Below are 27,394 nucleotides of genomic sequence, written 5' to 3' on the forward strand. Positions count from 1 at the left end.
TGTTAAATCCTATACTTCATCATTTGCTCCAAACAGTGCAAAACTAAAGACCAAAATATAAATCATATACTTGGTATTGGTGCATATTCTGACACACCTACATTTTGCAATGTAATGTCACAATGTTAACGTCGCAGCAGGAAGAATTGAGAGGTGAAGCTCTCTGACCTCATCTCACAATTCAGGCTTAGAATCAACTGGAAATCCAAACGAGCACTAAAGCACGGTCAGCAGGCACAGTACATGTGTGTGTCTCTCACACATGTACTGTCTTTCAAATGCACAGATGCTTCTGTGATTCATACAAATGCATTTGAAAGTATGACTGAATCTACAATAGTTTTAGCATTTCTGTATTTTTTCAAACAGCAAATACTAAACACATGACCATTTTCTGGGAGTTAGGATTCCCAACTAACCCCTTTGAGTTCCAACATTCTGAGAGTCTTAAAATAAACAGCAGTTGGCCAGGGGTCCCAAACAGATGATCCTAGGAAAACAGGAGGCTGGGTAGGGGTAGGAATCTAAGGGCTCCTGTCTTGGTCTCAAAAATCCCAGAGTTTGAAGCAAGAAAGGGAAAAAAAAAAAGGCTCCAAAGTGATCAAACTGTTGCTACATTTTATTTTCAACTTAAAACTTCATTATAAAATTTGCCAAGTAAACATGTCAAAAACAAAATTAAAAACAAAGTGTAGCTGATATCCAGAAACTGCAGCACTGTATTGGTAACGGGCTCTTTTCATTACCAGGGAAAGAATTTAATGTCCTTCCTTCCTCCCCAAAAGCTTCCTTGGTGCAATCCAGTACAGAAAACGCTGGGACACCACTTTCTGATGCCAGGAGAAAAGCAAAATAAAAAAACTGCTTGCACACATTAGCACTGATAAAACAATGACAATTTCACTAAAAGAATGTTTAAAGACTACAAGACGCTAGAGCAAACCAACTTCATGACTGCATTAACATAAGCTAAGTTACATACACTTCAAATGCAGTATAGAATTAACACTGCATATCTAAATGGCTCATATATAAAATGTGTAATTAAAACCCAAACATATACACTATGTTTATTACATTCCCCTATATTTAAAGTACTGAGAACAATTTAACTCTGAACACAAAAGTTTAGTGAATTTGCTACTGTTCCATTACAGGACAATTAAAAATGAGACTATATCAACTTCACTAGAATTTAATTCCTAAAGCTACCTTATGCACATCTATTAAACTAAAAGAAACGACTTTAACCCCTTAAGTTGTTTTTAAGATAGCACTCCTTTACAGGGAGTAAAGTTTTGTAAATATAAAGGATATATAAAAAATACAGTATAAACTGCATAAGCTTAACAGTAGCAAAAACACTGAACTTTTAAAAAGTCAAAAATATATAAAAATATTAGCCTGAAATGGCAAATTTTCAAACACCGACCTGTGTAAAAATGTTTTAAATATTGATGTTACTCCAAAAATATATACTTATTCTATCTTTTTTCTATTTGCAACAGTTTATAAAGGCAAACAAACACCTGCAATTGAGGTAGCAAAGCCAAATTCACAAACTTTGGATCAAGAAAAATACCCTTCCTATGTTTTAACGGCATCTTCTATACAATAGTGAATGAATTCTAATTGTTCCAAAATTTTTAATTCACATTACTTTACAAAACTTTAAAATACTGAAAATGTTTTGTTAAAAAGACAGTCCTGACAATCATCTCACATTCAAAATACTGTACAAAAAAATCTGAAGTCACCATATATTACAAAAAACTAAGCTATGTATTTACATTTTCAACTGTAGTTTTAGAAGTTGAGGTTAAGCCAACTGCTACAAATTGTCTCCCTTAAGCAGTGTCTGCTAATAATCTCATTGCTCTTCACTTTCAGCATTTAATAATAGGCCCTTCTTTTTGCTTTCAAATTATATAATTAGTAAAGGATTTAAAGAAAAACATGAAAATTCTATTCTCTTACTGAATAAAACATAAATGTACTTTAAACGGAACAGTGTTTTCATTTAAGAAAAGCCAACTGGCAAAACAAAAAAATCAAAATTTGAAAAGTAATCAGAAACCATAAACATCAATAGTATTCTTCACAGTACATTTATATTAAGACTGTCCTGTTTTCAGAGTTTTAAGGGTTGAAAGTTTCCCATTAAAATGCAAATTCTCACATCCTTACTGGTATTTTTCCTATGTTAACTATAATTTAATAAAAGTAAACACGGCTATATTAAAAGATCAACTACTGGGCTCTATAGTCCTGACTCAAAAAGAAAAAAAAAATTTACAGATCCTGTCAGTGCAACAAAAGGAAGTTTTGGATTTTTTTCCTTGTTTTCGCAAATGGCAGCTGGAATTGCAGGAGTATTTTGTAGATAAGCCAGAAGAGCATTAGTAGATGTATGGAAATATACGGTAGGGCACACGCTGACAGTACTTTTCCCAAGCCACGCCGTATTTCTTCTTACAGTGGTACTCGTCACGAGCTTCTCGGTGGACAAGCAACATGGTGAAATAAATTACGTAGAAATAAGGCAGAATGTGGTTAAAACCTGTGGTTAATAATAGTACATAGTATTAGATATTTTTATTATCACTACGATGTATTTTTTCCTGCTTTCCCCCAAATTCTCTAAAAATGAACCACAAGGTACTTCATTTTCTCTAATAATGAGGAGATTAAACCAGTCTGTAAAATCCCACTGGGAAGTGGCAGAAGGTCATATCTAAATTAGAAGCTACTAAAAGACTGATGAAACCATTCTAACAATCCATCACAATCAAAACATCTGTCCTCATAGTTAATACACATCTCTCTATTTCTCGCCCTTCTTCCCCCAGCGAAGAAGAAAAACCGCTGTCCTCCACCACAGGCCGGGCCACCAAACAGGCAGCAGGCACAGGCCAGCTCCCCGACCTCCACCAGCTCCCCTGGATCCCCCTGCTCCCCCAGTTCCCCCAGCTCCCCAAGATCCCCCTGCTCCCCCAGTTTCCCCAGCTCCCCCGGCTCCACCGGTACCTCCAGCTCCCCCTGATACCCCAGCTCCCCAAGCACCTCCAGCTCCCATAGCTCCCCCTGTTCCCCTGCTTCCCCAGCTCCCCATGAGGCCAGACACACAAAAAGAAAAACAGAATCTCCTTCTCTTCTTAAAAACCAAAGTTTTTCCCAATCTAGGTACACTGAATCATGAATTAAGAAGCTGAATTAATTTCTATATATTCTACTTAGAAAAAAGCTATCAGGCACAGTTGAAAACTTAAGGTACTGCTTTTAGGCTTAAAGTAAAACTTCAGGCTCTGTGAATTCCCAATTCCCCTCAGAAGCCAGAGGAGCTTCTACAGAGGCCAACCTCACAGTAGAAAAGGGGGACAAAAAGACTCACACCCACCTTGGCCACACTGTCCCACACACACACACATCTTTCTGGCGGCTAAAAGGTCAAACTAGCACTCTTCTGAAATGCTTACCACATGGGAGGGACCACGCCAAGGCCATGATGAGATCACCCAAGTAATTGGGGTGGCGAACAAAGCCCCACCATCCAGAAACTAGAAGATTTTTTCCCGTTGAAGTATGAATGGTTTTTAAATCTATTTAAAATAAAAGTACATTTTTAATGATGTCAAGACAAAAAGAAAAATAAAACCTTCATGTAATATATACAATATAAACATAAATCAATACTTACGTGCAAGCTTTGGATCACTGGGATTTTTCCGGAATGCATTTTTCTGAGAATTTGCACCTCGGAAGATTACATAACCACAAACTGCAATTTTAAAATATTTTCCTATGTTAATAACTTAGTTATACTCTAATGCTTAATAGCATCTGTAATTTCTCTTAAAAATGATTTCTATGCTCTGAGGAAATTTCCAAAGCAGACTCCTAGGCTCAAGAGATCCTCCTGCTTCAGCCTCCCAAAGTACTGGGATTATAGGCGTGAGCCACCGCACCTGGCCTGATTCTTAAGAACAACTCAAAAACTCTAAATCTCACTATGTAAAAAGATGGTAACCCTTCCGAAATCTATCACACTACTTTAATCATCCACCTAGGAAACACTCTGAAGGCAAAACAAATATAGTTATATCCATGAAAGAGAGAAACTCTAAGACAGCCTACATTACAATAAAATCAATACTAGAGTTCAGTATAATCAAAATTACAAGCTATATCATGTTAGTTATACCTACTGGCCATGGCACAAACATTTTATCAAACACTAGCTTAGAATCAGCACCAGCACATCCTGCACTTTAAATACATGCTAAATCCCACTGTAAGTCTACAAGTTCCTAATTTTATCCAAATTTCAGAATGTCAAAAATCAATTTATCACTGACATTTAACTATTATATAGTCGATCCTCAATACACTAGTAAGAGAATAACTTTACTTCCTGTTTTGGTTTGAATGTGTCCTCCAAAGTTCATGTGTTGGAAACTTAATCCTCAATGCGAGTGTTGAGAGATAGCACCTTTAAGAGATGATTAGGTCATGAGGGTTCTGCCCTCATGGACAGATTAATGTGGCTATCACAGGAGTGGGCTCAGTATCTCGAGTGGGTTTGTTATAAAAGTATGTTCAGCCCCTCTTGCTCTTCCTCACTCTCTCTTGCCCTCCCTCACTCTCTCTTGTCCTTCCACCTTCCACCCTGGGATGCTGCAGCAGAAGGGGTCTTGCCAGATTCCAGCACCATGCTCTTTGACTTCCTGGCCTCCAGAACCATGAGCCAAATAAATTTCATGACAAATTACCCAGTCTCAGCTATTCTGTTTGAGCAACACAAAACAGACTAAGACATTCCCTATTTTTAGCTGAGCTATAAAATACACTGTCTTGAATAATAAAATGGATGACATGGACAACCAAACCACTGGTGAAACTAAATCTTAATTTTAACCAATGGTTTGAATTTCTTCTTCTACCACAGATACTAACTAGTATAGCAAAACTATCTGTATTTGAAGTTCACTGCTAATTTTCCCTGCCCAGCCTCTAGTAGAAGTGTTTACTGAACAGTGTAAGGACAATGAAAATTCACCCTGAAGTAAAATCCATGACTGGCCCTGGTGGACCGCAGCTGCAGCCAAACTGGACTTCTCAGTCTTCCCCACCCTCATCTCACACTTCCCCACCACACGCTCTTGCTGAGCTGTTCCCAGTGCTTGACTTTTCGATCTCCCCATCCCATTTTACCCTCTAAAACTCAAATCGAACACCATATCCTCCAGTAAGTTCAAACTAACGCTCCCCAGAAAGAAGTTCTCTCTACCTTTAACACCCGTCATCTAAGCCCCTCTTAGTGCTCACTCACACACCTCACAGCAAGGTAGGAATGTCGTATTTCTCCTGTTAGAATGTGAGCTCTATGAAGGCAAGACAAATCTTCCTACTTTATAAAATGCCTACCAGAAAAAGCAGGCACTCAAGAGAAAAGACGTATGGTTACCAAAACAAATTAAAACAACTTAAATTTATTAAATTTAAAAGCAAGATGGTTTAAAATAATGTTTCAAGTACTACTGAGAACCCAAGTACGAACCATCCATTCTCTTTGCAAAAGGCAGATTTTTTATTACTCATCATAAATGGCTTCAAATTGAGCTAATGCTGGCCATTCAAAATGGCATGTTTCAAGTATGTAGACAGCAGAGCATAAAAGCCTCAGTACATAATATTTAATAAATTAAACTGAGACTAAAATTAATACTCACGTTTCAGAACAATAATTAGAGAAGCCATTGGCCAAGACACTTCATTTGGATGACCGACTAAGTAAAAGGCTTGGAAGCTGTAAATAAAAGGAACCCACACCAAGTCTCCAAACGCCAGCATGAATCCAAATCCATCGTGGATGATGTCCATGGTAGTCAACAACGCTTCCTATAAGGATACAGACGGGGAAAGGGAGAAGGAGCTTCTACATTTAAAGTATTCAAATAAAGTATTAGTTTACAGGCAAATGTATAAAGTGCTACGGGCGGGTCCACAACCAACATTTTTTTTGTTAAAGGGGAAGAGAGATGTGGTTCCCCTGGCCTGCTAGGTCTTTCTGCCATCACATTCTCCTGTCACGCCAGCCTCTCGCTCATGCTCCCGAGATAACAGATCTCTAAAGCGTTTCCCATGCCCCCATGCCCAGGCCCTCCCCTCTGCTGGCAACCCCTCCTCCAACCTCCACATAGGCCCTACACCCTGTGCTGCCCCCCTGACCTGCTGCGCAGACCTAGGAACTTCTCAGATGTCACCACCCACCACTAAGCTGCAGTAATTGGGTTACTGTACTTGTCTAGTCACTCTCCACTACACTAAAAGCCTCTAAAAGACAGAGGCTGTGTGTTTTCACCTTTGCCACCCCAGTACCTAGCACACTGCCCGCCATGGAGAGAAGTGTTCAAAATCTGTTTGCTGAAGGAATAAGATCACCAACTCTTTTTGTTTCAATTCCACGTGGACCAATCTAATTTCTGTTTATAATCTGGCATTTCATGTAGATTTTCCACAGAAGAAATTAAGCTGCCTGGCAACATGGTGAACTGACAGCTTCGCTTCTCATGTAAATTAATAAAAGTGCATTACTCCCTGGTGATTTGGTTAGCACGAGCCAGATCGCCTCTGGACCAGGATACAGGCAGGCCAGACTCTAGAATACGGAGACACCACCAAGATCAACACTCTGAAGGTCTGGCCTGAGGGAATCTCTAAACTACCCGGAACCTCAATACAGACCACTGATGTAGAAATATTAGCCAGTATAAGCTCTGTTGGAGAATCAAAGTTCTAGGTTAAAGAAAAAGAGTGGTACCTCCAAATAGCATTTTTTTCCAGAAAAGAAAGCAAATAGGCCACGGAACAGAAAAACAGTGGAACAGAAAAACAGATGTCACATGGAACAGAAAAACCAATCTCACAAAATCTAGCTCCTTAGGCTTACACTCTTTAGTTACCAGAGTACTTTATTCTCTTTAAAAAAAAAAATTGACAAGTAATAACTGTACATATTTATGGGGTACACAGTGATGTCGCAATACATGTAATATATAGAAATCCAATCAGGGTAATTAGCATATCCATCATCTCAAACACATTATTTCTTTGTGTTAGGAATATTCAATATCTTTCTAGCTATTTCAAACTATGTATCACTGTTAACTATAGTCATCCTACAGTGGTACAGAATACTACAACTTAGAACTTACTCCTCCTATCGAGTGGTGATTTTATATCCTTTAACAAACCTCTCCCTATCCTTCCCTTCCCCCTACCCTTCCCACCTTCCCATATCCTCTGTTCTACTTTATACTTCTATGACATCAACTTTTTTAGTGCCCACATGTAAGTGAGGACACGCGGCGTTTTAACTTTCTGTCCCCAAGAGTGTCTTATTCTTATCTCTCAAGGCCTGTGATCTGATTCCTGGTCCAAAAGAGGATAAAAGTGACAAATTGGTGGGAGCAGATAAAAACAGGTGTGGTGAGTGGCAGTGAGAGGGCAAAGGGTAAGCACCCAGTGCCAGGTCGAGGGAGGACCTTAGCCCCACCAGCTCCTGAGCCCCAAGGCTTTCACAGGACGGCTCAGAGGAAGGGTCATACATATTTAAACTGGTAGTCTCCGTTTTCTTAAGGTATAGCACATTCTTGAATACAGACGGATTTCTATCAAGTGACCTGACAAAAGTTATTAAGCTCTGCTAATTGCCCAGTGGCATGCCAGAATGCTAAAGAAACCATAAAATACAATCTTTCCTCAAGAAGTTTATTATCATCTGGCTGAGATACTGAGAACAGACAGAAAACAATTTCCCAACTCTAGTTCTCTACCCCTGGGGCTATGTTAATATTGCCTTAAGCGTTTTGCCTTAAGATGCAAAAAATTTTAACAGAAGTCAATGTTTGGCTAAATCTATAGAAAATATGAACTTCTAAGCCAATTAAAAAGTGATGACCACAACATGGCAGAAAGCTATTAATAGAAGAAACCAGAAGAAATAATCACTGATCAATGGAAACCTACTAGAAAGGAAGGTTTAAAGAAGCCTCTGAGGTGAGCAAAACTGTGAAATATCATTTGATTTGCAAACTGTAATCTATATGCTCTTTTGGCGATTCATTCTAAAACAGCAAACAAAGCTACACTCACTGGTAATAGTGCATTTACAAAACAGCTGTTTTTTAATTTCAAAAACATGTTTAATTTTGGGTCGACTTGGAATTTTTAAAGTCAATTTGTAGTGCTATCACCACCTTCACAGCTTCCCAAGCTCTGAGCCAGGGTCTGTGAAGTGGTAGGAGTGCAACAGGAACCCATAATTAGCGGATAGCACTAATCCCACCACTTGTAATTGAGGTTTACCTCAAAGTGGCCCTAATCTTCCTACATAACAAGAAGATCATCGAAACACCAATATCAAACTTGCGAAGTTGCTCTGACTAAATATTCTCTGCGATTTTGCATAGAAGGCCAAAACTAAAGACCAGCCGGCAGGGGTTGGGGAGATATATAGTATTGATGACCAAATAATCCAATTTTTTTAAATGTTTCAGGCTCAAAGAGAAAAGGTCTTCTCTCAAAATGTCAGCAGATTGTCCCAACAGACTGTCATTAAAACTTGTTTTGGAACATTGTGGTGTACAGCTGCCAGATTTGTTTTTAATATGGAAAGAAAACTAGACTTGGAATTTGGAGATAATTACAAAGATAACAGTAAATATGATCAAAATACCTGTAAAATAAGCCTGAAGAAGACAAAATTTTTAAAAGGAATATGCTGGCTGAGACAGAGAAAACAAACAAAACATTTACCAGTCTTCAACTAGTAGAAAGACTAATCAACGTATGAAAAAAGACACGAGATGGAAACTTAGCCTTATTTCAACTGGTTTCCTCAATGCATCTTGATTTCTCATTTTACATTCATCTAATTAAGAGCTAGTCTTTGTATTTTAAAACATTAACAATAAGACATCTCCCCCATTATTTAAAAACTAGGTGACTCTTGACAATCCAAGAAACACCATTCTAATTTAGTAATAATCCATCCATTTTCATGTGATACCACAATTACCACCACCCACAAAAACAAAATCAAGATCCACCAATCTTAAATATTTAGAATATTACTTTTAAACACAAGAACAGCTGATAAACACCGAAGCACTCCCAAATGCCTAGAAACTTCCCACCTGTCAGCGCTCCCTCGTCAGCTTCGCATGGATGGCGTCATCCTCCTCACAAGCAGCCTTGGAGGCAGGCCGTGCTCCCCTCACTTTGTGTGCGAGAAGCCGAGGCTCTGACAGGTCACTCACCCACTCAAAGCCATCTGACTCCAAGGCCTCGGCTCTTAAAATTAATTACCTCATTCCAGAGAGCATCCACCACATAGAGAAGCTGGAAACTATTAACTAAAATCATGGCCAAGGATGGAACAGCGCGGTCCTGTATTTTCATTTCAGCCAAAAGCATCACCAAGTTAATAACCACCTGAAATAAAAGGGGAAAGTATATAGCCTCAAAGCACCTCCCCAGAGACCTTAGCACTACACAGGCATGAGTGAGCTTCACAGCTGAGACACCTGGCAGACGCCACCTTAACTCCTACCCGCCACCAGGAATAAGACATCCCAGCACCACGGGCCCCTGGACCCAATGCACTGAGAAGGACGCAGCTATCATTTGTGTTCCTGTCACAGTGGGTAACTTCACCCCAATCAAAGAGAACACTAGAATGACCCAAACTGAGGGACACTCTTAAAAAATAACCAACCAGTACTTTCCAAAAAGTATCAAGGTCATGAGAGACAAGGAAAGCCTAAACAACTATTAGACTAGAGAAGACTAAGAAGAAATAACAACTAAATGCATTGTGGAGTCCTGTCGAGCTTTCTGGAACAGAAAAAGGACAACAGCGGAAAAACTGGTGAACTTGACTGAGGCCTGTGGACCTGGTAACTAATGCTGTCGCTATGTTAATCTGCTGTTCTTCATCATTACACTATGGTTTCCTCCAAGGTTAACATTGTGAGAAACAGAATGAAGGGTGGAAGGGAACTCTTTGCTCTGTATCTGCAACTCCAAGCCTAAAACTAGGTAAAATTTAAAAAGGAGGAAAATGCCTTTTTTCTTACATTAATTCATCCACACTATCACTTTCCTACATAAATATAAACTGATATAATAAAAATAAAGCAAAGAAAAGTTACTTAATTTGTCATAACCTGTAACAGGGCATCTTAAACCTCTGGAAAATACTTACAAGAAAATATTTTGATAGATTTATGGAAAGCCACAATTATCCCTAAAAATATACCATCCACTGCTTATTTTTGAATGGTCTACATTTCTTTCTAGCAACTAATTAGACCTATTGAATTGAAATTTAGAAAGAAAAAAAAAACAGACATACCCAGCCAATCAATCCGGGGCGCAATTCACAAAAGTATTTGAGATCAAAAGTACCAATTCGAGGGTTTAATTCACGGCCAATGAAGAAATCATAGACAGCATTTCCTGAGAAAGGAAAAGTGTTTAACCAGTGTCCCAAACCCAGTCAGGAGGCTTTAAAACGGCCCTGCTGCCCACTACCCAGGCTCACAATTCAACTGCCTGCCAGAGCCTGAGCAAAGCTCTGGTGAGAGGCAGACAGGACGGTACATACGAGGGGAGCCAGGAGATGCCTGCCCAACTCAAAGGGCAGTTGCTACAGCCTTTGGGGGAGCCGGGGGCCCAGATACCCCAGGTTTCTTTAAAAAGTTAACCAAAATCATGGGGGCCCCCCAAAGGACTTTACACTCCATTTTTTTAGATAGGCGACTTTTTTTTATATTTAAATACTTTAGGTCAGCATCAACCAATTTGTAACCTCTCGTTTCTTTTGTTTTTTGTTTGTTTTGTTTTGAGATGGAGCCTCGCGCTGTGGCCCAGGCTGGAGTGCACTGGCACAGTCTTGGCTCACTGCAACCTCTGCCTCCCACGCCCAAGCGATTCTCTTGCCTCAGCCTCCCAAGTAGCTGGGATTGTAGGTGTGCGCCACCATGCCCAGCTGATTTTTGTATTTTTAGTAGAGATGGGGTTTCACCATATTGGCCAGGCTGGTCTCAAGCTCCTGACCTCAGGTTATCTGCCCGCCTTGGCCTCCCAAAGTGCTGAGATTACAGGCGTGAGCCACCTCGCCCGGCCAGTAACCTCTGTTGTTTTTTGTTTTTTTAAAGAGTGTTTACTATTTTGGACAAAGAAATAATATTTGTCATAAGTCAAAATGCCTGTAAGTTTACTAAACGTCTTACTGTCATCAAGCAACTGCAAAAAAAAGAAATGAATAAGAAAGTATGAAGGAAAAGCAAAAACATTTCCTTCCTTTAAATTCGTATCTCTTTAACTTTTTTCTTCATCTTTTCATTTTTTCTTACTTCATTTCCCAAAAAAGAAGTTAGAAAAAAAGCAATCTACTCAAATCTGGAAATGGCTGCTAGAGAGCTCTGGGACGCATTCATCCAACACGCGATTCATCACTGCTCACCAGAGCTGGCAGGCGACAGGTCATTCCGGGACACTTTCAAAGAGTGCATGTAGAGATACACACTCAAGACCACACAAAAAACAGTGGCCACAAGTGCAAACTGAAGAAAATGACTGTACACATAATGCAACTCTACGCCCTGGAAGAGAGATGTTCCGATGACTGCAGATGTCAGGATAAAAGCATAGAATCCTTTAAAAAAAAAAAAAAAAAAAGGAAGGGGAAAATTAATGTTAACCCAAGGCTCACATGAAACTTATGCCACTATGAAACAATGCAATGTTCATTTTTAAAGTCTTAATTTCATTATTCAGACTAAATACACACAAATATGCAAATAAGCAATGTCCTGACGTATAATTTTCAATATACATACCATTATCTCTTGTAGAACTTTCCAAATAGTTTAACATATTGATTCTTTTTCAGTTCAAATGGTCATTATTTGCTTTTAATTAAAGGAAAACAGACAAGAAGTGCAACCTGAAAATTCCCACAATCCAAACTCTCAGGCACAAAGTCAAATGGCTAATTATTAACAGAGCTGGGCCAAACACACATTTTAAAGTCGAATGCCATTACCTAAGGGGAGGGTATTATGCACCCACCAGGGGTCAAGCACCGAGCTAGGTTGGTAGTTACAAAATTATAAATATTTATACTTAACCAAGTTGTCAATAATGGTTTCAAAAGATTCTAGTAAAACTCTATTATCCAGAACAGAGATCTTAACACGCCATCCGCAGAAAGATGCCACAACACAAATGCCCGAGGCCAGGCAGGGGACTGCGAGTACCTGGGGTGGTAGGGACAGCAGGTGGGGACATTCAAGTGCAATGCCAAGTTAAAAAGCACCCGCCCTGTGAGGCTCCACAGAACTCTCCTTCCGGGCTAGTCCTGCTGCCACACAGAAAGGCTCACTGGAAGATCCAATTTTTTCTTTTGGCTAAAGAAATAGTTTTGCTTTCAAGGGAGCTGAGTGCCTCAAAGAGCTGTGCTCCTAAAAAGTCATCAAATCACATTTGGATAAATGGTCAAAAGCAAAAAAGAGGTAGCTGTTACTTATATGAGAATTCTAAAACCAAACCTTTTGTAAAGTAAAATAGTTGTCTCAAATTATCTGAATCCACATTTTCCACAAATACTCCAAACAATAACTTCTAATTTTAAATTCTGACTTTTAAAAATATTCATTTACCTTTCATAAAATGTACATTTTAAAAAAGAATGGTTAGATAAAGCAGTCTTTTGCTCTCAAGCCTATGTGGATTAAAAATAATCATCCAAAATGTCTTAGGAACCTCCTTAGTTAATAATCGTAAAATCTCGAAAAGAAATCTCAATACTTGAACCAGATTAATTAGATGAGGAAATTTTTAAAAAGGATCAAGCAACTTGGCCAGCCACTCCCCCAGTGGCTCCAAGAGCTCCATGTCCAAGTACTGTGCTCAGTCTCTGAATGTACCACACCCCTCAGAGGGAAGTGAAAATATAACACAAGACTACTTAGAAAAGAATCGGTGCCTACAGAGAAACACACAAAACACTGAAATATCAAAGGACCTGGCAGCAAAGTCAACAACCCACCTCGCCCCAGACTCACCTTCCCTGGTGTGGCAAGTGAACCACCAGAGGGAGGGAGGGTGCCAAAGGTTCTAAAACTTGCTCCATCAGCAAAGAATTTGGTAAAAGCAACAAAAAGTCTGACAATACCAACGACAAGTATTAAGCACCCACCAGTGGTCAGACGCTGGAGCTAGGGGAGACGCCTTATCACATGACTGGCAATAAAAGGCAGAAGGTGTCTAAACTATCTTTGGCTTCCCCTTTAGAACCCAGCAGAGTGATTGCAGACAGAGTAGATGCTGGGTAAGTCTCTAAACAAAGTATCCAGTTAGAAAATGAAGAATTGAAAGGATAAAAAGTTCAACCATTAAAATATATAATGTAATTCTCAAGAAAAGGAAAACACTCTACTCCATCTCGTCAAATGGAAAGTCATTCAAGGAAGACTACAAAATAGATCTGTACTTTGCCAAAGTCTTCAAATGGCAAAGTTGGACTGATGCACTCAGCACATGCCCTTATAGTGCCGGACCCAGAGGGAGCAAGGTCTACCCATTTATTGAGCTGCCCAGCAAGCTCACAACTCATCCATCCAGCACTCACATATGAATGAGTACCCACTACATGCCCATTTTCCTGGCACCAAGGGTGTCACAATGAACACAGCCAAGTCCTAGCCCATGAAGCCACATTCTAGTGGAGAGACCCTAATGAAGAGACAAATATACTGATGTGTGGAGGCACAAATGTCAGACAGAAAAATAAAACAGAGCAGGGGAGAGAAAGGAACCTGAAGGCTTCTCTCAGCAGAGACGAGATAGAGGTGAAGATGCAGGTGTCAGACATTTGGGGGTAAGATCTCCAGGCAAAGGCCCAGGAAGTGTGTGACGAATATTCAAGGGACAGGCCAGACGACATGAGCAAGGACAAGAGCAGCTCATGCAGCAGGAGTGACCTGGATGCCCACATCCGCGTAACACCTCAGGTGATAAAATCCTAGACAAGCGCAATGATTTCTAACAGTGACGAACACTATTAAGAAAATAAAACTGGAGAGTGGACAAGAGTGACTAAGAGGCTATGTTACTTTACATGGCATAATTTATACAAGTTGGCTACAGGTATAAACAGTTGCCCTTCCGACTACTAAAAGATAATTTACCACTTACTACTCTGGTCTAACCAGCTTTAACAAAGAGTTTGACACTTAGAAGTTTAAGCTATCAAATCATCAATTTGAGTCTTAAAAAAAGAAAATCACCATTTAATCTATACTTGAGTCTTCTTCCATCAATAAGAGGCGTTCCTTCTACAACCTTAAAAGAAAAAAAATTTACAAATTTACAAAGCACATCACCATCATATATACATATATACACACACACATATATATATTCTAACATCACTTAATTTTCAACACGCCCAAGAAGGAAGGTATCTTGGAATAGGGAAATTTAGTAATATGTTTCAAAAACCCTAGTGGCAAGCCCTTTAATGATGCAATTCCACCTTCAGGAATTTATCTTAAATACCAATTCAGTAATGACTTCCTAGTGTAGGATCAAGCAACTGCAACAGCCACGCTCCCTGCAACACTCCTGTGTACCCCCTCAAGACTAAATGTGCTTAAATACCTTTATATCTAGCGGATCCCTAGCTCAAACATCTACCAATGGCTGCCCACTGCTTACAAAGTAACAGTACGATTTCATTGTCTTCCATTTGTGGGGTCCTCTTCAATTGGGCTCTACCCTGTTTATCCACTCTACTATGACCCAAGTGCTATTTGATGATGCATACTCATATGCTTACTTGCTCTGCTATATATTATATATACATTGCCCATCCAGTTATTTAACCATTTCATGTGATTCTTTTATCTGCAATAAGAGACTGTGAGAAACCAGGTGTGGTGACTCATGCCTGTAATCCCAGCACTTTGAGAAGTCAAGGTGGGAGGATCACTTGAGTCCAGGAGTTGGAGACCAGCCTGGGCAACATGGTGAAATCCCCTCTCTACAAAAATACAAAATACAAAAATTAGCCAAGCCTGGTGGCATGCGCCTGTGGTCCCAGCTACTCGGGAGGCTGAGGTGGGAAGATGACTTCAGCCCAGGAGGAGGAGGTTGCAGACTGTGCCACTGCACTCCAGCCTGGGCGACAGAGCAAGACCCTGTCTCGACGAAAAAAAAAAAAAAAAAAAAAAAGACAGAGAGAGAGAGAGAGAGAGACTGTGAGCACGCATCATGCATCAGAACCACCTCCTCTCTTCATTCGGCATCACCCACAGCATTCAGCACAGAGATACCCACAGGTGTGGTACCCAACTAAACTGGCTGAGTAAAAAGTCCACTTGCCCAATGCAGCCACATTTTACTCCACAAAATAACTATTCAGAAGTGTAGCAATTCATTTCAAACTGTAAAATATAAATATAGTATCATTTGCTCTGGGCTAAACTACTTTATCCTATCATTAGCTACAGATTTCATTAGCTAGCATTCCTCCTCTCCCAGGAGAAATGTAAAAGCTGTTTGAGATCACAGGATTAGTAAAATCCCACATGCTAATTTCAGATGATCCTTATCTATTAAAGGAGTCTAGTAAATGCTGTGTTGGGCTTTAATCTGTGAATATATAGATCCAAATACACAGTCAGCCCTCTGTATCCATTGGATCCACATCCATGGATTCAACCAACCAGATCCAAAATATTTCGGAAAAAATTGCATCTGCTCTGAATATGTACAGACTTCTTTTTCTTGCCATTATTCCCTAATACAGTATAATAACTATTTACATGGAACTTACGTTGTATTAGGTATTATAAGTAACCTAAAGGTAACAAAGTATACAACAAGGAGGATGTACACAGGTTACATGCAAATACTACACTATTTCTTATCGGGGACTTGAGCATCCTCAGATTTTGGTATGTACAGGAGGTCCTGGAACCACTCCTCAAGGATATCAAGGGATGACTGTATAATATTAATATATATTTTAATATATATGCTTTTAGTCACTTTAGTCTATGAGTATATACATATATGACTTTAAACACCAAAACTGCTTTCCTTGATACTCTGAAATCACCTTACCCTAAATGAATCTGAATTTAACTGTAGAACCTTACCGTAAAAATGACTGAAGGTCTTTATCACAAAAATCCTTGCTAGAGCCACTAAAGTTATGGTCTCACTCCACAGTATTAAGCCTGCAGCTCTACACTCCTGTCACTGGCATTCACCAGTAAAACTGATCCTGTGGTTTACAGACAGTTGGCAAACTTGCAAAGCCCTAAGAATAAGATCTTTAAATAAATTATTTATTACTTAAGGAATCTCACGTTTCTTTAAATATATCCAAGCAAAGGATTCTACTGAAAGAAGAAAAAGCTACACCTAGCAATGGAGAGACAAACTTTAAAGATATTGCAGGAATCTTAAAACAACATAAAATGTTCTTGACAACAAGCTTCTGAAAGAGATGAAAATTAGAAACTTTTCATACTTTTTTAAAGTAAAAGATGTAGACTAAAGTCCATCGAGCCCAGTAGCCTATCAATTAATCATTTAAAATGCTGCATCTGAAATGACACAGACTAAGAGTGAATTTTTTTTCCACAGCAACCTCCACTAAGAGTCGGCTACTTTGCAAAATAGCCTATTCTTTTCTATTTGGTTTGAAAAGTTACACAAGAAATCTCAATCAGATTTTTTTTTAAGTTCCTCTTAATAAGCAAGTGTTATATAAACAACACAAGAGAAATGGCTTCATGAACTAAGTTTTGGGAGTTATGACCAACAACAGCCTCTAACCTTTAAACTACTGTAAGGCTGGGCAGCACGGCACAGGCCTGTGGTCCCAGCGACTCAGGAGGCTGCGGCAAGAGGATCACTTGAGCCCAGAAGTTGGAGACCCGCCTGGGCAATATAGTGAGACCTCATCTTATTAAAACAAAACAGAATTACCATAAACGTACCTTTCCAATTGGCAGTAGGTAGAACAGGACTTGAATCAAAAACCACAGGAGGTAGACCCCAAATACTCTGGTTTCCCATAACTCATACAAAGCTGGCAAAGGCGGAGGGAAATTCAGAAGACTGGGATCTTTCTGTTTACACATCAACAGCAACAGGAAGAGGAACACAGGCAGGCCAAACATGATGAGAAACACACCTGCAAACAATTCATGAACATTCGAGGCTCAAATTTCAATCTGGTTTATTTATTTAAGAATCATGTTAGATTTTTTAAGATCAGAACTCATATCTGGCTAGCTGGCTGAAACCAATTTCTAATATACCATCAAAAACTCCCATCTCTACCTGTCACCTCTGGTGGCCTGGCAACCATGGGCATCAAAGTAGTAAAATAAATAAACAAATAAATAAATAAATAATAAAAAAAAAAAAAAGAAAGAGGTCCAACACTTGAACAGCTACACCCACCTCAGAAACCAAGCTCTAAAACATTTGACTTTCAACCACTAAGGAGCAAACGTGTTGAAACTCCAGCAAACTGAAGATCAGAACATCTAAAAATTATCAGCCTAATCTTAACAAAAAACTTTATATTCCTCAGTTTCTAACAATTAAAATAGTGTCACGTTCATGTAATGTGTGCAGATTTTAAGTGATGCTGGACAGCATCTGTAACAGACCAGATAGCCAAAGGTTGTAACAAAATACAAAGCAATTAAGCCATGCAGGATTTTGAGCCATTTAGACAGGAAGTCTTTTCTTTCACTAGCTCATAAAATTTCATCAGTTCCACCCACTTAATAACTCCAAAACTGCACACTTCAGATCTTTGACCCTCACAATCAACCTGCCTAGCAGGTAGGGCAGCCTCCGGGATCCCATTTTATGCAGGCAGCTGAGGCCTGCTGCTAGGCCCTGTCGCCTCAGGTCTGATTCAAACTCCCAGATCAACCTTCCTTTATCACTTCTTTGTACTTCTGTGCTCAAAACCTCTGAACAGACAGTTTTAAACACAGCTACAATGGCATTCTTTCTACTCCATAATCCCCCAAAATGCTCCCACCTCAGGCCTTTGCATCCACTGTTCCTTCTCTGGAAGGCTCTTCCACAGGTTCCCACCAGGCTCATTACCTTGCCTGCCTCAGATGTCTTCAGAGAGGCCTTTCCAGTTCACCTTGTGGCAACCACCCCTAGCCCACCCCACCTGCCCTCTCTGGGCCCAGCTCTGAGGCCTACCAGGTACTCCTCCAAACTCCAAGTCCTTTGCCCGGATGGGGGTCACTTCAAAGGTTCTCACTGCCAGTTCTTTTGCAATGAATTTTTCTTCCTTAGAATCTATTTCTTTTAATTTGACTTCTTCTCTTCTTGGACGAAGGCTATACTGTGTAGCTATGTAACTGCTTTCTTGTGACAAACTGAATTTTTCCTAAATGAAAAATTTAAAAATTAAATATCTGCAGTGAACAACTACCACTAATGCTACTGCATTAACTATTTTAGCATCTCGATACAGCTGTACGCTAAGAATAAATTTGTGAAATTATATTCAGTCTTAAGGACAGAATTTTAGAACAGGTTATAAAATATTACAATTTTCAGTGTGCTTCTCAAGGGAGAGTCACTTTTAACCAAAAAAAAAAGAAAAAAAACCAACCAAGATGAAAGTGAACACTTTCCCACCTGTGTATTTTTATGAGGTACGTCATTTCTCTCAATGTGCTCAGGCTCCCCATTATATCTGCTGATGCTATTTCCAAATGGCTTCTAAATTGAAGAATATAAACATTTAATCAAAAGAACTGTAACTTATTAAAAAGAAACATGATGGTAAAAACTTACTATTTTGGAATCAAGCAATAAAACAGATTTTTCATAGCCTTAATTCTGAAGAATTTAACCCTCATTTTGTTAAAAATGAAAAGGAATAAAACTGACTAGAGTTTCCCAGTCTCTGAAATATTGGATAGATTGCTACATAAAATCTTTCATCTGGCCAGGCACGGTGGCTCACATCTGTAATCCCAGCACTTTGGGAGGCCAAGGCAGGTGAATCACCTGAGGTCAGGAGTTCAAGACCAGCCTGGCCAACATGGTGAAACCCTGTCTCTACTAAAAATACAAAAAATTTAGCCACGCGTGGTAGCGAGCGACTGTAATTCCAGCTACTTGGGAGGCTGAGGCAGGAAAATCTCTTGAACCCGGAGATGGAGGTTGCATTGAGCCAAGACCATGCCATTGCACTCCAGCGTGGGCAACAAGAATGAAACTCCGCCTCAAAAAAAAAAAAAAAAAAAAAAAAACTTTCATCTTTCCTGTAATTAGACTGAATGTTATAATTTCATTGATAGACTTTAGGGGTATTTACTATGAAAGGCAGAGAAAGTAAAAATTGGTAAATTAGTTCATTAACTGGATAAAAAACAAAAGAAAAGACATTCAAAAAGACATTCACTGCTCCAAAATAGCCAATAATGGAAAATTAAGAAATAGTGGATATTTAGGCAATACACAGTAGGCCCAAGGCTCTACTAGTAAGAAGCAAAGCTTCTGTGGTTCTTGTGACACCAGGACTAAGATTACACTGTAAAAATATAGCAGTCTCTAAATATTAAAAATGAAAGGCTAACAAACTATCACACAGCATCTGTTCCTGGAGTCCCTGCATGGTAAAGAGAGCCACTAATAGTTACAATGTTCAAATCCAAAATGTAAGTTAGAACAGTAAGTTGAAAATGGTTGACAGCCACATTCTCAAAAAAAAAAAAAAAAAAAAATTATAATACTCAGAATGAGAAACTGGGCATTCATACACTGATACTACTATAAACTTTCTTGATGTAATCTGGCAATATGTATTAAAAGCCTCAAATGTGCACCATACAGCTGACCTAGCAATTCCACTTGTAAGAATCCATCCTAAGGAAATAATCAGATGTTGTATAAAAATACTTGTTTGTCAGAGTGAAAATATGGAAGGAAAAACACTAAATGTCTATCACTGAGGGAGCTGACTTTAACAATTAAGTTACAGCTATACAATTTACCATATATCTATACCATAGAATACAACAAAAACGATGTAGAAAAATACACTCTGAAAGGTTATCCCAATATTTTAAAATCTCTTAAAAGCTGACTACAGAGCAGTACGTATATAATCCAGTTTTTAAAGTTTATTAAAAGTCTGTTGCCAGGCGCGGTGGCTCATGCCTGTAATCCCAGCACTTTGGGAGGCCGAGGCGAGTGGATCACAAGGTCAGGAGATCGAGACCATCCTGGCTAACACGGTGAAACCCCGTCTCTACTAAAAATACAAAAACTTAGCCAGGCATGGCGGCAGGCGCCTGTAGTCCCAGCTACTCCGGAGGCTGAGGAAGGAGAATGGTGTGAACCCAGGAGGCGGAGCTTGCAGTGAGCTGAGATTGCGCCACAGCACTCCAGCCTGGGCGACAGAGCGAGACTCCGTCTCAAAGTCTGTGTGCATTCTATCCAGAAAAGAGGTTAACATTAAGTGAACAGAAGATTACTTTTATTCCTTTTACTTAACATCCTTTATCTTTGGTCTACTATCTAAAATACTCTTTGTACAAGATCTACAGGCTCCATGCACCGTTATTTCAAAGCTTACATCTTGAAAGTAATTTCACTGAAATCATCATATTTGAATAGGTAAAGTGATCAAGTATAATGATGCTAAGAGTGAGAATGTTTCTGTAATACAGGTTTGTCTTACCAATTCATACATGATATGAACTCTCATACACTGTAAAAACCTTACTCAGTTCAATCTACAAGCTACATCTATTTCAAATTTGAACACTGCTTTTTTAAAAACTAAAATATTAAATAGCATTTCTGGTAACTGAAGGACATTCTTTTCCATTGATATTTAAAACTTTCTATTCCAAACATTTGTTTTTTATGAAAACTTCCAAAGTCATCACCTTAGATTTGATGTTTCACTGACATTTTAATATTATTAACTGCAAGTAACTTGAGTAAATATATACACAAAGGGGAAGACAAAAGGCTGTATAAGGATAAACACAAGTACCAGAATCAGCGGAGTCAATTTAACTTCCACTTCCCTCCTTGCTTCCTTAATGTCGGCCTGGTGGGAAGCAGAAGCAGATCGGCGGGCACTTTTAGGTGGTCGACCAGGGGATCGGGAGCGTGACCTTGATCGACTCCCTCGGCGTCTGGAAGGGGAACTGGAAGTTGAGCCACCTTTCCTTTGCCTAAAGGAAGTTAAAGGCTAGAAAGGGGGAAGAAGGCAAAGAGCTTTACCACAAATCATAACACATACAGACAGACCCAAACTAGAAGAGGATAACAAAGGCAGGAACTGCTACCATTAACTCTAAAATCATCACGGGAAATCTTAGGATCTGAGAATGGACCAGATGAAACCAACGGAAAATGCTTTCATAATGATCCATCTTTCATGAGACAAATGCAGCCTTTCCATTCCTGTTCTTTGAAGGTATTTCCATGAAATGAATGAATCTAAACCAATTAGCTGTACTTATTTCCAACACCATATGCAAGAAGGGTAATAATTAACATGGATTAAAACTGAGACAATAGGACAAAATAAATTAGCACACAAACCAAAAAAAAAAAACAAAAACAAAAAAACAGTACCATTGTCTCACTCTGAACAAAACACATAAGCAGATCTTGAAAATAAAACATGAGCTTGGATGACTGGGAACTGTTTCACCGTGTCCCCACCTACTCCGAATCTCCTTATGTTGCTTCTAGGGATGTAGACAAATTACGCTCCAGGCTAAGTCCCTCACCCCAATTTTTGTGTGGCCTTCCTACTAAGAATGGCTTTTACATTCTTAAATGATTACAAACAAAATCAAAAAAATAGTATTTCCTGAAGTGTGACAATTATCCACAATTCAAATTTCACTGTCCATAAAGTTGTATTGGAACACTGCCATGCCTGCTCCCTTCCATACTGCCTGGAGCTGCTCCCATGAAGTCTAAAATATTGACTATCTGTCGCTTTATTCCTGGCCTAGAGCACTCAAAGCGTCATCCTCAGCCATGGGTCCTAGAAATGCTCGTTACTAATCTGTGCAAGTACCAAAATTGAGAAATAGGTGTATGGAAATGTTTATAGCATTTTGACAAAGTAATCTCATATCTATCGAATCTGATAGTAAAACTGTGAGTCGTTTATTTTGTATGTCTTTATTTTTCTAGTAACTCCTTTTTATGGCATTTTATATAAATGTTTGTATACTACGGATCAGATATCTTAAAACCCAGGCCCTCACCAGACAGGTTGAAAAGCCCCGGGCTAGACTCGAATCTAATTAATGTCACTCTCCTGATTAAATCCTTGGTGTTCAGGATGAAGCCCAAACCCTTGGGCATGGAATACAAAAGCCCCTCCAGCCTGGCTCCTGCTTAGCCCTCCGCTACCACCTCCCACTTCCAGCACTTGGCTGACTGTGTCCCCCAGACCCCCGACTTTGGCATACTGCCCTCTCTGCAGAAGCAGCCCCATCAACTGCTGTTTTTCCTGTTTGTTCTCAGCACTTGGCTAGGTGTCACTGCCTCTGAAAGCCTCCCCTGAAGCCCAGGGCTCTTCTCTACCCTTGATACACTCAACACCACCCACAGCAAACGCCAGACACAGAACGTAGTAAACCCAGGGGACCAACAGATGCAAATGGCTGTCTTTCCCAGTAAGTGTGAGCTTCTTGGGAACAAGGCACTATGCCTCATTCATACATTCCCAGAACCAAAAACAGTATGTGACCCAAAGCAAGAGCTCAATCCTCTGCCTTCAAACCGAGCTGAACTGACTATCCTGAGCTTAGAAACCATACTTAGAGTTATTTCCCACTTACTGTAAACACACTCTGATAAACCAAAGGAGCTCTTACCTTAATATCATTCTCTTTCAATTCAAGCTCTGTTCCATCTTTATACTTTACAGTGTAAAGCTGGGAGGTGCTGTCGTGGCTCAGAATTTCTACTTCATAATAAAGTGAACTCCCAGGCCATCGACCTCTTACCACTTCACCATCGGCAAATTTCCTACTTGGCATTTTCTATAATTAACCTGAATAGTTTTAAAGAAAAAAATTTGAGTTGATACATACACAATTTATGTATTTGTCTTTTTCTACAGGCTGATCACTAAAATACAACTTTCCAGAATTGACTGGTCAGGATTTTAGGGCCAGAATGGCTACATTCAATCTCATTTGGAATCATTTTAGAGGATGATTTAGCCACTGCGGTATCTATGTAAGTGACACTAAAGATTAATTATAACAATGTATATAGGCGCCATAAGTTTACACTATGTAAAATGTTACCCACCTACCGTGATCATAGTTCTTGCTAATCAGAAAATGAGGCACAATCTCACAAAGGACACATTTTCTCATTTGTAAATTTGCATATCAACTTACAATGGCTTTAAAAATGTATTTAACTGCATTTTTAACAAATTGCCTTTATTAAAAACAGCAAACTATAAACCAGACTGGGAAAATCAAGGATGTACAATTAACATGACTATAACCCAACAACAGGAAGAAAAATAATTCCAAGTCTGTAATGAATAAATTTGGGGGTTATTTAGCTTTCAACTCTTACAGCTAAAGTACAAATGCATACCAAGTAACTCTGCCAACCACCCACCTAAGCCAGGGTGGTTGCCTTCATCCAAGCTCACCTCTCTCAAGCCTACAGCAGACATCGACCCCCAATTATAACATTCTTTTCCTGTGATTCAAAACATGGCCCACAAAGCCCCACAAGCAATCTGCAAGAACGGCCACTTACGTGAGGCCTGTCTGCCACCCTTTTTGAAATATCAATTGATAGCTGGGTACTTCCAGCTGCCAGACAGTAATGCCGCTCCATCAGCTGACCAGCGGAATCACATTTCCACACAACAAAACCAGGGCTACCGACCTTCCCCAGTACCACATGAACTAGCTGGGGCCACGTCCAAGGGGCAGCCAGTAGGACAGATATGAGCTGTCCCCCAAATCACCTTCATTTCACCAACTAAGCACTTCTTGATGTATTGTCCAAGCATATCAACGTACATTCCTCACTGGCTCCTGTTAAGAGCTGATGATACAATAAAAGCAACATTTAGGAACCTTTGAAGACTGTGGAATTAAGGAGAAAGTTGAATTACCTACCCCAAGGGAGTAGTGGGAGGGTGGAGGGGAGGCAGGGTGAGGGAGGCCTTTCTTAACCACCACATTTTTTCACTGTTAATCGTCTGAGAAAAAACTTAACAAGCTCTACTAGTTTACAGAGATGGCAGCTAGGTTGGTAGATGAAAGAAAACACAAGTACTTATCTGGTGATTAGAGGATGTCAGTCAATTAACACATTAGGTATGAGAGCCAGCTTTCTTCCCTACACCTACCTGAGATTGGCATCACTGGGGTAATGAATGGGTTTGGGCTTGGAGTAGTGGGGAGGAGCCCACAAGTTTTCGGGATGAAGTCAGGCCTAGCTGAGTCACCTGAGGGGCGCTTAGGGAGCAGGGGGGCAGTGAACACCTCTGCATGAGGAAGGGCATAAAAACGGAAGGTGACAACATCCAGCTTTGCCTATTTCAACATTTAGCTCAGAGCCTCCAAGTACAAAGAAAGAGGAAGGAAATGTACCCTCCTTCTCTCTTCTCTTGAGCCCCCTCCTCCTCCCTAGGCCCCCCAAAATCAAACCACTCTTACTAGTACTAGCTCTCCTGTACTGGTCAGCCAGAGTTAAAAGAAGGCAATTATGTCTTCCTACAGGAAGATGCTCAAGTTGCAAAAAACTATACACTTTTGAAATACAAGCCCTTCAGGACGCAGGGGCTACTTAAGGTTTTAAAAGACCCTTGAACAGTTTCTGCGTGTTCTTAAAAACTTATTTACTGGCATCTTTCCATTGCACTTACACACCACATACACAGTATCTGTGTAATATAAACACAGGCCAGTGCCAAAAAGATTCTTATCAATTATTCGGGGTTAAACAAGTTAACGCATATGGTGGATACCTGTTAGGTCTCTAAAGCTTACTTTTTAAAAGAAGAATTAAGATTTGCTTGAAAAACAAACAAAATGAACCGGCATTCTTCTTAGAAGACCATTATCTTATACACAAATGTTCCAAAAGATGAAGCCAGCAACATGATGTGCACCCCCACTTTACACAAGATCCACACACAATTGTCAAACGTGAGGATACAGTGCAATCACATCCTAATATACTCCCCCACAGGAGTGAAATAGCCAGGATGGCACACAAAAGCCCCACATTTGTTCATGTCACTATGCACTCACCTACAGGAGTCAAGATACACACGGGCTTTTCTTACAAGAGATGTTTTAGGCAAGTGTGTTTGTAAAGAAAAATTTTGTTCACTGCACACAATGGCCTCATTCGCCATAAACAGGAAAAACACGGAGACCCTCAGGCTTTTCTCTATTAAGCCAGATGCCCGCTAACTTCACAGTCAACTGAAACTGCAATCCTCAAACATTCCAGCTCCGGTATGTTACTGTTTATGAACACAACAATTCTCTGCTCATTAGCATTACAGGGGTCTCCAGCCATCTTTCCTTCACTTCTCTAAATTCATCTAAATGTGGCATAGAGCAAGACGCTCGAATGAAGTTCGACAGCTTCCTTTTCACACCTGAGCCCCGGTAGCCCTACTAGGCAAAATGCAAACAGGAACCCCGGGCCTTGCTCCGCGCCCTTCGCTTCATGAAGCAACAGAAAGGCCACCTCCCTGGCTGTAAACGCAGAGGCGCCTTCTTCCCCATAAACATCCTTGGGCAGCTCATCATTCCCCTCCTGCTCGTTCTTCTCCCTCTTCCCAGGCAGCCTGAGAAACAAAACTTAAACTGGACTTGTTGCCTAGTCTAAATTAGGATCCCTCTGCTGTTCTCCGTAGCTCCACCTTCTCCTACACAGCAGTTACTACAATGCGTAACTACAGATCTACACGTGTTTACGTGCAAGGTCCCCGGAGGCCTGTTCACCCTGGCACTGCCCAGGCGCCGCGCCTCGCGCTGCAGGTGTCCACGCGCAGATCACGGTATCTACCGCGCCCTCGTGCGAACACCCGACCGGGCCCCGTAATCACTCGCGGAAAGCGCCTTCAACAAAGCCCTCCGCAAGCAAGTGCTTACTAAGTGCCCCTTGAGGCTACTGGCAGTGCGAGGCTGGCTGTCATTAGAACATTTTTCTGAACCCTCAAAAAGGTGAAAAAGCACAGGACCGTGCTTTAGCAGGAACACGCACACCCGCCTAAATACCCGATGTTTGAGACTGTCCGGGCGAAGGAATTCAACGCATCGGAGCGGGCAGCCCTACAGTGTGCCTGGAGAATCACCAAACCGCGACGACCACGACCCTCAAAGCCAGTGACAAGCAGCGCGAATCTAAGCCCACCTCGGCCGCAGCCCCTTCCCCGTCCCGCCAGGTCGCCGCGCCCTGTCCGCCTCCTACTGCAGGACCGCGGGGCCGTCTGCTCATCTGTCAGACGGGCGCTCCGAGGGGCCGGGAGCCAGGCTGCGGCGGGGCAGGACAAAGGCGCCCACGAACCCTCCCTGCCGCCGCCGCGCCACAGCCGCGCCGCGCCGCCAACATGGAGGGAAACGTCCGCAGTTTAAAACCCCCAGCTCCATTTCCGCAGCGGGCCCGGCTCGGGCGAGCTCCAGCCTCGCCCGCCGCCGCCCCGACCACCCGACTGGGCCAGGAGAGGCGAGGGGGCGAGGAGGGGAGCAGACGAGGAGGCGAGGAGAGGAGGGGAAGGCCGCCGCGCCAGGCCCCGCGCCCAGGGACCCCGGCCCGGCCGCTGCGCCGGCCTCGGGCCTCCTCCCTCAGCGGCCCCTCGAAGAACGCGCCGCAGGGAGCTGGGAGCAGGGCGGGGGTGGAAGCGCTCACCTGCGCCAGGCTCCGGCGGTGACACGGACGGCTCCCGGAGAACAGTCGCACAGCAACCCGGCGGCAGTTCCGCGCGCGCGACGCTACCCGGCCGCGCTCTCGCGCCCCGCAAGCCGGGCGCGCGCCTCCCCTGCCCCGCCTCGCGGCGCTTCTCCCCTCCCCTCGCCTCCCTTCCCCTCCGGCGAGGCTGCCCGGGGCTCCCATTGGCTCCTCGGCCTTTTGAATCATCCCTGGCGCTGTCGATTGGTCGCACGCCGTGGCGCGTCCGCCCCGCCCCACCCTGCCGCCGGGGAGGCCGGTGAGTGGGGGGAAACCGAGTCTGGCGGGGCGGCTCGGAGCTCGACGTTTGCCACCGCCTTATCTCAGCTGCCCAGGC

The 27,394-nt window shown here is 41.3% G+C and overlaps 1 protein-coding gene across 1 annotated transcript; it reads right to left on the reverse strand.

Annotated features, from left to right (window-relative positions):
- Positions 1–601: 601 nt before the first annotated feature.
- On the reverse strand, positions 602–27,155 carry LBR (lamin B receptor). The gene is made up of 14 exons (XM_032136523.2): positions 27,019–27,155; positions 22,989–23,167; positions 21,137–21,337; positions 18,763–18,846; positions 18,319–18,508; positions 17,082–17,278; positions 14,358–14,412; positions 11,531–11,722; positions 10,418–10,521; positions 9,370–9,495; positions 5,730–5,898; positions 3,698–3,778; positions 3,477–3,599; positions 602–2,560 (listed from the first exon to the last, which is right to left on the reverse strand). Exons 2-14 carry the CDS (start codon positions 23,151–23,153, stop codon positions 2,400–2,402), a joined length of 1,848 nt encoding a protein of 615 aa, XP_031992414.1. The 5' UTR covers positions 23,154–23,167; positions 27,019–27,155; the 3' UTR covers positions 602–2,399.
- Between the last annotated feature and the right edge of the window lie 239 nt (positions 27,156–27,394).

Source organism: Hylobates moloch, unplaced genomic scaffold (genome assembly GCF_009828535.3).
Source record: "Hylobates moloch isolate HMO894 unplaced genomic scaffold, HMol_V3 SCAFFOLD_18, whole genome shotgun sequence".
In the NCBI taxonomy this organism is placed as follows: domain Eukaryota; kingdom Metazoa; phylum Chordata; class Mammalia; order Primates; family Hylobatidae; genus Hylobates; species Hylobates moloch.